This window comes from Etheostoma spectabile, chromosome 4 (genome assembly GCF_008692095.1).
Source record: "Etheostoma spectabile isolate EspeVRDwgs_2016 chromosome 4, UIUC_Espe_1.0, whole genome shotgun sequence".
Classification (NCBI taxonomy): Eukaryota; Metazoa; Chordata; class Actinopteri; order Perciformes; family Percidae; genus Etheostoma; species Etheostoma spectabile.
The window spans coordinates 11,814,479-11,826,047 of NC_045736.1; the positions used below are offsets into that span (position 1 = coordinate 11,814,479).

Consider the following 11,569-nt stretch of genomic DNA (forward strand, 5'->3'; position numbering starts at 1 on the left):
AACATTTTGACTTAGCGCCGTGAGCGCCTTGTACCACACAAAATCGCTTAGAGGTCAGGAAGCAAAACCAGAATTAATCCATATATACGGCGCTTCGGGTTCTAAAGCGCACTGTCGTTTTTTGAGAAAATCAAAGGCTTTTAAGTGCGCCCTATAGTGCAAAAAATACGGTAACTTATTTACTTTAGTTGTAGTTATTTTTGGAAATTATGGTCAATAAACCTCATTTATAGGAAATCATACCTAATGTTTGAGTTAGAAAAGCAGAAATTAGGAATTGTATGTTGATGGATAATCACAGACTGGAATATGTCAACTTTTACTCGATACTATTTCAAAACCACTTCAATTTGTTTTTCAAATGCTATAAAATTGAATAAGAAAACCCCCAAATTAATGAAAGTAGAGATTTGTAATTGCCAAAGAGCGTTGTGTGGAATTAATCATGTTATTTTGGGTAGTTAAAAAAAACATTGATATTGGAAAACGGGTCAATTTGACCCGAGGACAACATGAGGGTTAAAACAACACATCAAATCTACAACATCCAGAGTGTTTTCCATCCGAATGTTACCAACATTGTTTTTTTAGCGCAAAAGAGAAGTAGCACAGCCCAGTTTCATCAAAGCATTGTGGTGTTAAAATCAACTTTGTTCCGTGATAATCTCAGGGACAAAGAGAGTAAACCTTATGACGTCCTTAATAGAAAGGCCCAACACTAACACCAGCCCTTACCGTAGCCTGAGTTGATCCTGTTTGCTGGGATGAAGTGCCGTTCTGTGAGGAGCTTTGGCGGCCAGCTGCGATACTGGCCTATCCCATGACAGGAGAGAGAGAGAGAGAGAGAGAGAGAGAGAGAGAGAGAGAGAGAGAGAAAAAGAGAAATTTTACATTTCCTGAAACAAGTGTTGGAGGGGGTCAACAATAACAGCCTCATCTTTTTCACTGTGAGAATGATTCTTTCATGTGAGGACCTGCAGGCTCTGGAGCTGAGCGGTGCTAAGGTTGTGCTGCTGCTGGAGGGCTGCGGTCTGTAACATCAGGTGCTGCTGCTGAGCCGCGTACATCTGCTGCAGGTACTGTGCTGCTGTGTTAGGCTGCCTGTGTAACGCCTGCTGAAACACCTGCAGACAATGACAGACAGACACACACAGAGAGCTAATTGAATATTGCAATGTGCTAAAAAAAACAACAACAAAAAAAAACTGTGCATATATTTAATTCTGTCAGGGTGTAAAAATTAGAACAGTACAACATCAAAGAGTCAGAGAACCTGCTACATTGATACACAACCACACATCTGTTCTAAATCGGTCCAAATCAAGTTTTTTACATATAAAAAAAAGTAAACATGAAATCTACCATGGCTGAAACGAATGGGCTTTGAATGACTATTGTTTTTGTATTAAATCATAGACTGTGCGTCTAGATACGATTGAGAGGGAGAGATCCATACTTCTACTTAAAGAGTGTTTCAAAATGGCTAAAACATGTGATCATTGCGAGCAGACAGACGTAAATAAACCCAGTCCTTTAAATCACTGTCTGCAAGAAACTCTCCTCACCCTTCACCTCTGAAAGTGCCCTCTTCCTGGTTGCCAAGTGACCAGAGGATGTTGACCTGCGGTCTATAGTGTCAAAGAAGCATCCGGACCCCACGCCATTTTAAATGAGGGCAAAATTGGTAGCAGAGATGCAACACAACTCTGACTGACCATGAGTGAACAGTAGTCCTTTATGCTCAGAGGGCTGCCTGGTGACAACAGTGTTTGACTTTTAATTGTCAGCAGGCGGAGTACAAGAAAAGAAAGGAGGAATTACAGAAACACTGCTGTGACAAAGCATCAGCCCTAAACGGTTTCAGGGAGAGGGTGAGAGGCTCATCCCTGGGGGGGGGGGGGGTCAAAGAGTCAAGAGGACTGAAGCACACAAAGCATTCCTTCCTTCAACTTGGGACAAATCTTACGAAATGACCCTTTATCTGAGTTTCCTTCATCTGTATATTTATCAGGATGACAAATGTCTCATGTTTTATTAATTTCCTTCCAATTAGAAGAAAGTATAAATTATGTAATGGCCTATATGTGGTGTCATATACACCAACAGAGGGCAGTAAAGCAAAGTTATAAATGATGATGCCTTGTGAACATTTGTATGTGCATGTGGCACGCGCGCACGCACGCACACACACACACACACACACACACACACACACACACGCACACACACTTGCCTGCACTGTTTGTCGGTCAGGTATCCCGCTGTAAACAGATATCTGAGGCACTGTTTGTCTTCCTGCTGTTGTAATACTACTACTGGCACTACTGTTAGTGTTACTACTACTACTACTGCTCGTGGAAGCCGTAGAAGTAGTAGCAGTAATGTTAGAGGTACTACTACTGCTGGCAGCTGTGGTGCTGGAGGTGGTGGCGGCGGTGGTGGTGGCGGTCCCGGCGCTGTTTGCCGTAGAGGCAGGGGCCCCCGGCTCACTCTCCATGGTGCCCTCTGCTCTTCTCACCTTTGACCCCCGGCTCTTCTGAATAGCTCTCCTGTGCCTGAGGGGAGAAAAAAGCAAAGAACATGAAAATAAAATACCACACTATTCACTTTATGTATACCGAAACCCAAGGAAATTAAAAAAAAAAAAATTTCACATTGTTATATTGTTTTACACTATCACATTTGAGAAGCTGGAAAAAGAGGGTTTGACATTTGTGGTTATAAATTAACTGAAAAAAATGAATCCACTATCCAAATAATTGCCAATAAAGTTGCCAGTTGAGTCGATGGAAACACTTTACTTAAGGTTTTCTACCTAAGAGTGACATGACGCTGTCATAAACACATGACACTGTCATGACACATGAACCCTAACCATAACATGACATGACAAAACCGAATGACACTAAAAAAAGCGTTACGTCACAACCGTTTATGACTTGTTTATACTGTTTTATGACATGTTCATGACAGTGTCATGTCACTTTTATGTAGAAAACTTCAAGTGAAGTGTAACGGAGTCGATTAAATACCCGATCAATCGCTGAAGCTTCAGTTCCATTAAAATGAAAAGGAATCCACAAGCCCTAAAATATATTTAATAATACCAGGATCTAGCAGGATGAGTCTACCTGCCTTGCTATGGCAAAACTGCATGTTTTGATGGAATCACTGCAGTAAAGACTAGTTCTGTTCTGTTTTACACAAAATCCGCAGTAGGAACGAGCGTCAGCTGGGAAATGAATGATTCTTTTGAAGTCTGTTTATTTTCAGGCACATATTCGCAACAGGAATATTAAATCTAAATGCAGGCGCCTGTTCAAACACAGATTACAGTTAGAAACTCAATTTCTCAAACGCTATGCCAAGTGTATGACTCCATTCTCCAAAAAACGGAACGTGAAGCATGCATGGCACAACAAAGCTGGTTAGAGGAGCACACAAAAATATGTGGGAAGCTAATGAAATCCAGTGAATTAAGCATAAAAGGCAGAGTGGCTGGCTAACATTAGTGGTCTCCTTAAATTACATCTTCAACAGTGGTGCGTTTCACATTATACAAGAACACACACATTTGGTGCAAGTTAATTAGGAAGGCGGCAGCGGCTGTTCTAATGACTGACTAAAACTCCCTTGCACACACTCCCATCCAAATGCCCCAGACCCTGATACAAACACCATGTTGTAGAGTTTAATACAAGTATAGGCCTAATTATTGCTCAAACAATTGCTAATACAAAAGTACTGTGTCAAAACCATGCAATAGGATATGAAATCCAGCATCTCAGACATCCATCATGAGAATAGAGGAGAACGAATGATTTAGGGCCCTTCTATAAAAGCCTTTTAAAAAGGTTGGTCCCCTGATGCTCTGCTAACCATTAGCACAGGAGGAAAAGGTTCCAAACTCTTCAGACAGATGCGAAGGAGGGGGCTGCAGCATGACAGGTGATAAGATGGAAGAATGGAAGAAGAGAAAGGATCCTTCCTTGGTGGAAGCAAATATGACATTTTGTTAAAATCTTAAACTTAAAAACAAGAATATGAGGAAAGACCAGAAGGCTTTGATAAAGCAGAGCTCAAAAATAACATGTGGACTTGAGGCGTTAGCGGTGTAGAGGATGCGCCGGAATTAATGAGTGTGTATGTGGTGGGGGATTCAATCAGCATGACAGCTGATGTAACATACCAAAAATAAAAAAAGAAGCCAAACCAGGGAGGATGAACTGCCTAGCCTTGAGGCTAGGTGAAGGTTGAGTGAGCAGTTTGAGGAAATGGTTGGAGTGGAAAGAGGGTGTGATGGAACTAATTAAATAAGGAGCAATGCAGCAGCCGTGCTGCAATTCTTAGGCCATTTCCTCCTCAATTTTCTTTTGAACGGATTAGGGGCCAAAGCACAGCTCTAGAGCCCACTTATGCTACAAAGCAAACTTGGAAAAAGACTGCAATCTTACAAAAACATATGCTATTCTTTGAAATGGCAAAAGCAGAATAGACCTAAACAAATGAGAAAAAGCCTGGAGTTTGAGTTTGGCCTCTGTTTGCAGAGCTGTATGTGCTTTCAATGAAATGCTCAAAAAATTAGGCAATTAGTATGTCAATAATGAATCCTACATGTTTCAATTAAAAATGCTTTGACATGCAAAACAAAAAGCAAAAACTCTTGCTTAAAGAGTCTTTAAGCAAGAATGTTTGGCGTCATTGCATGAAGTGAGATGAATAAAACATTAATAACCGCCAAAACATGCCAGAATGGAGACTCAGACAGAATTCTCTTTAGTAAAAATATAAAAACTTGAGTCAATTGTTAATACCCCAAAACAAAGAAGCCATGAGTTTGCATTTGGCAGTGTCTGTCGTGGATTCAATAAGTCTCGTCTACGTAAAAGCTGAAATTGAGTCAGGCTCTCTGGTTGTAAACAAAGCCCCAAAGCGAAAAAGCCTGCCTGCCGTCATTAGCCTACATCCTACAGTCACTTTCCCATTGCCTCCATGTGTGTGGAGAGGGGAGGGAATCCCCTCTGGTAATGATGCCTTCCTTCTCTGTCTTTCTGAGAGGAGTCACTCATCCATCAGTGAAGGGATGCAATGGAGAACACCCCCCATCCACTCCAGTCCTTACCCCAATTCCACATCTACAACTAAAATCTGGCTTTGAGCTGGTTTGTTTTTTGGGGGGGGGGAAAAACCCTAGTACCCATGTAGAGGGGTAAAGCCAACGTGAGCACATCCATGTGTGCACATCAAAGCAGTGCCAGTAGCCTGTCATGCATTACAAGCAGCCGGTCGACACCATAACAACACAATTTCAGCTCCTTGCGATCCTCACAAGAGAACATATTGATCTACTCATGCTGGCATTACAAGAACCGACTGTCAGTTTTGTGTCTAGAGGATTTGCATAGCCTGCAGGAAGATGAGAGCTGTTAAGAGAATGTCAGACAGACTGGTCGTCTCTACAGAGCTTAGGTCACAGTAAGGAAGTGCAGGAGCTTCCATCAGTGTCCATCCTTCAGCCTGCATATAGGTAGACTCTGATCACCCACATTAAAATAATAAAAAAATGAAAATGAATTTTTTTTTTTTTTTTAAATAGTAGAACGCTGCACAAATCGATTGATGTGTGATAATGGCTTTAATAGCCAGGAGAGCCACAGAGAAGTGTGTGTGTGTGTGTGTGTGTGTGTGTGTGTGTGTGTGTGTGTGTGTTTGTTGTTGTGTGTGTGTGTGTGTGTGCGCAGAGGGATCTCTGTGCTAAGACAAAGCCCCCTAACCCTGGTGCTCCTACCTCCTCGCCCCCCCCCAACGCGATGCAGGGGTATGATGCCCCATCCCCGGGAGCTGCTGCGTCTTCCTGCAGGATGCTGCTCTCTTTGTCTGGCTGACTGAGTTTTGGCTGGTTTGCTGACTGATGTGAGAATGAGCGTGTGCGAGCGTGTTTCTGTGCTGTATCCAAACCCCAGCACCTCTCGTCAACCCCCAACACACAGCGAGCTCGTCGTCCCAGCATCAACACCCCACTCCACCAACCAGGCCAGAGCCTGCCTCCTGATTATGTGGTATCCTAGCGACAGCCAACGGGGTGCCTATGGAATCCCCGTGCAGAGCAGCATGCTGATTGGACAGCAGGACTCTCTCTAATGAAGATGATGGTAATGATTTTACCCTTGTCTTTCCCCTCCCCCTCAGTCTGAATACTGATTTTTTTTAAGGATGTATGCACCCTCCAACAAAGGTAACTGCATTAACTAGTGAAAAAAAAAAAAAAAAGATTAAAAAAAAAAAAAAGAGTCAAATCCAAGGTAATGAGGCATTTCATTAAAATCTCTACAAGCACAGAAATCTCACACTCTGTACTAAAACTAAAAGGCGCCATTTCCATTCTTAGTTCCCAAATTCAAAAGTCCACAGGATAGGTTGAAAATCATTTCCACAAAGGAACTAATTCTTTAACCAAATGTAACCTCATCCTGCTAAAAACGGACCCAATGCCCAAAATCAAGAATCAACGAGGGGCTGGCCAAGTTGTAGCAGGAAAGAGTCCAACCACCTACCGATATTTATTAATTTACATAGCATTTATGGAAATGAAATGCAAAACAAGAGTAGAAAATGACGATCCCTTTCTAAAAAATGAAATGGGATAGCTTGCAGCTGAATTCAAACCTCTCTTCAATGACAACAGAATGCATGTATGAGAAATAGGGTAGATAAAACCAGAGGATAATGGCATACTTATGCTCTGCCTCACCACATTAACACGCCACCCAACTGTCTAGCTGTATGAAATGTAGCCATTTGAATCGTTTGCTGGTGCAATGTGGTATTGATTGGGGCCAACCATGCATGAACACCATTGATTATGATCTTCTCATTAGCATATAGATTAGCTGGCGCTGAAGCCAGAAATATAAGCCTCAAGTCTCACACTTGGCTTGGCCTTGGGAGAGGGGTCAAAGCAAAAAGGAGAGAAAATGGAGAAATGGGGTGGCTCAGGCTGATATGAGCTGCTTGATGATGGACCGCAACATCTGAGAGCCCAGGACCTACGAGATACTAAAACACACAGAGAGCAGCCACGGTGAAGTGAGGCATAAGGGGTGGTCCGGCAAGGGGCTTTAAAACAAATAAACCCCGCCTTTTGTTTAAAGAGCATGGAAGCTCATTATCAATTTCAAGAACGCTGACGCCTAGCAAGCTCTTCTGGGAAGCGGTATGAAAATAAATGACCTAGGCACCATATGAGCCATGCTTTTAGATTCCTACATCAAAGGCACCACCAACCAACGTACTAAAAAGCTTTGCTTCAAAGTGTACCACATTCCATACTCATTAAGATTCATCTGAAAAAGTTTGAAAACACAACAAAACCATGTCGAGTGACGTGGCATGAGCTACCTGAGAACGTTTCACAGAAATAATACCACTAGCTAATTAATTAAACATCAGACCAAGTCATTTCTTCTTTCAGGGGGCTGACTAAATTCATTGGATGCGTTTGTCTATTTTTTGGTGAGATGTTACATCTTGCAGACATCAGTGTTCAAGTGTTCAAGCTGGTTGAAATTTCTTCAGAAGACGCAGAAACCGTTATGGGCAGATTTGTCATCCTTTATTTATTGCAGAACTGGTGCAGTCAGATTAGTCCCTGAGGGAGACTTATTACTGCAATGTATGCACTCACTCTGAAGCACAACAATTTATACGCATGTGTGTCCCAAAACAATTAGTCAAATCGGGCAAAACAAGCAATAAAAAAATGTATATGTATTATATTATCACCAATTTAATCTGTGAAAATAATCTGGTGAGGTCATCAACTTGAACTAAGACACTAAAAAAAATGAACCCAAATTAAGACACAATACACGTCATCTATATTGTGGTGAATTTCTAATGAATGAGAGGGGCTGCCCTATGAATCACCACAGTAACAGTCAGATTCCACATCCTGTGCTCTACAAAACAGCCTTTCCTTGGTGATGCTGAGGTCATCTCCTGAGGCTGATGATGGTCGATGGGTCTTGTCCAAACACAGCAAGCGGTGCGCTGCCTTTGTTAGTGTGTAAGACAGAGATACCCTCTGATCCCGAGGCAAGATTGGTCAGGTAGCCGTAATTGAGCCATCTGACTCAGATGGACCTTGCCTTCCACAGCTCAGTAGACCAGCACAAAGAGACGCTGGCTGCTTTCCAGGTTAAGTGTGCTGAGCGTGTGTGTGTGTGTGTGTGTGTGTGTGTCATTCCAGCACACATAAGACTGAGAATATACAAAAAAAAAAACAACACACTAACACTTTCCCTTGACTGTACCCAGTAGACTGTGGTGTTTTTGTGTTTAGCTCCATTTAGTAAGGGCCCAGCCTGTGAAGTGCAGATATCTCCATGAGATGCTAAAAATCGCTCGGACAGTTAACAACCCTCAAAATAAACACAGGAGAAGCAGACAGAAAAGCACAGAGACGGGCCGGGGCAAAAAATTGAAACAAAAGATTCTCCCTCTGATCTATGAATACCACAGTTAAATAGTTCTGGCAAAGCTTGCAGATTAGCAACTCATTTCAATCCAGACTGTTATATCAGAGCAGTCTCTGAGGCATCAGTCACAGGCGTCGATCCCACCACGAGGAAAAGAAATAGGTCAGGTATGCGCAAAGACGAGCAGCAGCACAGAAAAATGTAGTGCTTCACTGCCTACATCAGAAACAAAACACTTTCAATTTCTATCAGTGCTATCTGTGGACCCGTCAGATGTCTAAAGTTCAAATAATCCAAAAGGATAACAGTGAAGCCTCTTGGTTCCTAGAGACTCAGAACATTCTAGTAGCTTGGGAAAACAACATGTGATAAGTGCAAGGATGCATTTCTTTATTACTATTCACTGCCCAAAATCACAGTCTTGTTATTTAATGAGGTTAAAAGGTAAAGCATTCAATTCCTTTTCCCCTGATTAAAAGCTTACTTTTGATTTGCAAAAACATCATTCTTATAACAAATATATCACAGTGGCATCCTGCTGAAAACTGACTGTAACAACACATTAAGGCAGATACAAAAGTCAACCTAATAATCTCTAACCCTGTTTTCTGAGATGCATTAACAGGACATCGCTGACACTGGGTCAGAGTGGTCTTTGGCCTAATCGGACAAGGCCCTGACAGACCATGGGCCAAAGCCGGGCCGTCGGTGAGCGTCTGTCGCCCTAGTTTTTATGGCGTGTGCCACACATTGGCCCTCGTCGGTGGAGAAATCACATGCAAGAACCTGTGCATGAGAAGAGAAACTGAAGTGAGGAAAAGAAAGTAAGCGACTAAAGAAGAAGAGGACACACACACGTACACACACGGACCTCTTCTAATTTTTCCACTTCATCTCATCAGATCAATCAAAAATTGACCAAATATTATGTCCAAATATTCCTTTCTATTCTATCTATTTTTGCGCATTATGTTCTTAAATAGGGCAAACCAATACAACGAGGCATAACTACTTGTATAGGTAAATTAATTCAACATAAAAATGTATTTTAAAAGATCTAGATACATACACATTACAAAATAAACAAATAAAATAATGTCCTATACTGTGAAACTTGATTTGTAGTCTCTGTCTGTCTGTCTGTCTGTCGTCTGTCTGTCTGTCTGTCTGTCTGTCTGTCTGTCTGTCTGTCTGTCTGTCTGTCTGTCTGTCTGTCTGTCTGTCTGTCTGTGGTTGGAACTAGGCTGAAAACTGAGCCCCCTAGCAAGCTAGCTAGCTAGCTAGCTAACTAGCCAGTAGGGGTGCAAGATATATCGACTCAATATTGTTATCGCAATATCACGTTGCGCAATATTAACACTATATTTAGGGTGGCAAGATATATTGATTCAATATCGTTATTGCAATATATTGAAGTAAGTACGCAATATTTAGTGGAACTCTGCGTCCCGCCCATTGGCTGTGCCGTTTATTTGATACTGTCCAACCAGCAAAACATGTGCTGTTCTGTAGACATGGTCCTATTTCATTTATTTATTTATTAATCTTGTACCAGTCCAAAATTACTTGTTTGCGTTTGTGCAACCCTAGTAGCCAGGCAACCTCTACATGGGTAAAATTAAACAAAACTTATGTTCCAGCCACCTGCTAGATAGCTGGTTACAGAGGAAAAAGACAGTATGGAGTAATTTCTCCTACGGGTGCTGTAGGGCTGCACGACTTAAAATCTAAATCCCGATTAATTGCACATTGTGATTCTACGGAGACTGTGTTTTTTAAATCTGTTGTATAAAGTTTTGAAAAACATCTTTTGGATGATAGAAAATGTAAATAGGATATACAATCTATTTCTTAACTGCTAATTAACTTGTTAGTCCTAACTTTGAACAAGCAAGTTGCATCCTAAACTGCTCTTTTTTCTGCTTGTGGGGAGCTACGTGACACATAAAACTATATAGACAAGGATAAATATGCAAAATCAAATGCAAATATGTCTAAACAAAACATGAGAGAGAGGTGTGGCTCTCACTCTCTAGTGAGATAAACAAATCAGCTTTTCATAACACTCGGAATATAACACAGAACAATTAATTTGAAAAACAGCTTACTCAATTAGACCAGGTGTCAGCTATAAGAATGGATGTGCAAGTAATTGTCTGGGTAATTTTCCCAGGCTGTGTAATCTCAGGTTTGAAGAGGATTCCTATTTTATAATAACAGCTCACCATGCTTTTAAGTGGATACAGCACTTAACCCCCAGTAGCCATGAGGAAAACCTATGAGCTTCTTCTTTGCCGCTTTATATTCCTGAAAAAAAGCTAATTACTGGGCATGAATGATCTGACCCTCTTGAGAGTGCAGATGCTATGAGGACGTAGCGTGTACAATAGGCAACAATTGTTAGCGCTCTGGGGCACGCCATGGTCACCAAACTAAACCTGTATTGTAGTAGTAGTAGTAGTAGTAGTAGTAGTAGATTTATTTGATTAGGACGATGCACATTAATCAACATTTCTGTAAATGCGCCAGTGTTAGCCAGTTGGTTAATTTTCAACTGTTACCTAGCAGTTTTAACTCCTATATTTGATTTTCTTGGTGTTGTCACACTCCCCTATATGTTTTGACCACTCAGTGGTTTCATAAAGATATGCAAAGCATGTCATTAGGCATTAGGCCTGCACAATTAATCGTTATAAATCCCGAATCATGCAGGCCTATTAGGCATCACCCTATGAAGTGGCTGTGTGACTTCAGAAATACACACTCTAAAACAACATAAGAAACCTGACATTTTGAAATAAATTGTTAAACAAAAAAAAGGCACAGGCGGAAGCTGTGACAACTTGCACTGCCCAGTCAAGTGACACCAACAATGCCGGGCGATCAACAACTCTGCTTTGTGTGTTCTTAGCTGTGTAACTTTGTCTGGATTAAATGTGCAATATAGGCTCCATATTACTTTTGCCACTTGTTTAAATGGCCTCTAACCCATCCAGCATTCAAAAATGTGTGTATGAGGTAGGCACGTCAGTGTAAGGCAAGGCAAGGCAAGGCAGCTTAATTTGTATAGCACATTTCAGCAACAGGGCAAT

The 11,569-nt window shown here is 41.5% G+C and overlaps 1 protein-coding gene across 5 annotated transcripts in view; it reads right to left on the reverse strand.

Annotated features, from left to right (window-relative positions):
- Nucleotides 1-11,569, reverse strand: part of phc2b (polyhomeotic homolog 2b (Drosophila)) — a 36,419-nt gene that overhangs the window by 23,487 nt on the left and 1,363 nt on the right. For all 5 annotated transcript variants that reach the window (XM_032513837.1, XM_032513836.1, XM_032513835.1 and 2 more), the window contains exons 2-4: nucleotides 2,234-2,555; nucleotides 975-1,124; nucleotides 736-813 (exon numbers count right to left, since the gene is read on the reverse strand). In XM_032513837.1, coding sequence (XP_032369728.1) covers nucleotides 736-813; nucleotides 975-1,124; nucleotides 2,234-2,497 — 492 coding nt within the window. In that variant the 5' untranslated portion in view covers nucleotides 2,498-2,555. The remainder of the gene's footprint in view (nucleotides 1-735; nucleotides 814-974; nucleotides 1,125-2,233; nucleotides 2,556-11,569) is intronic.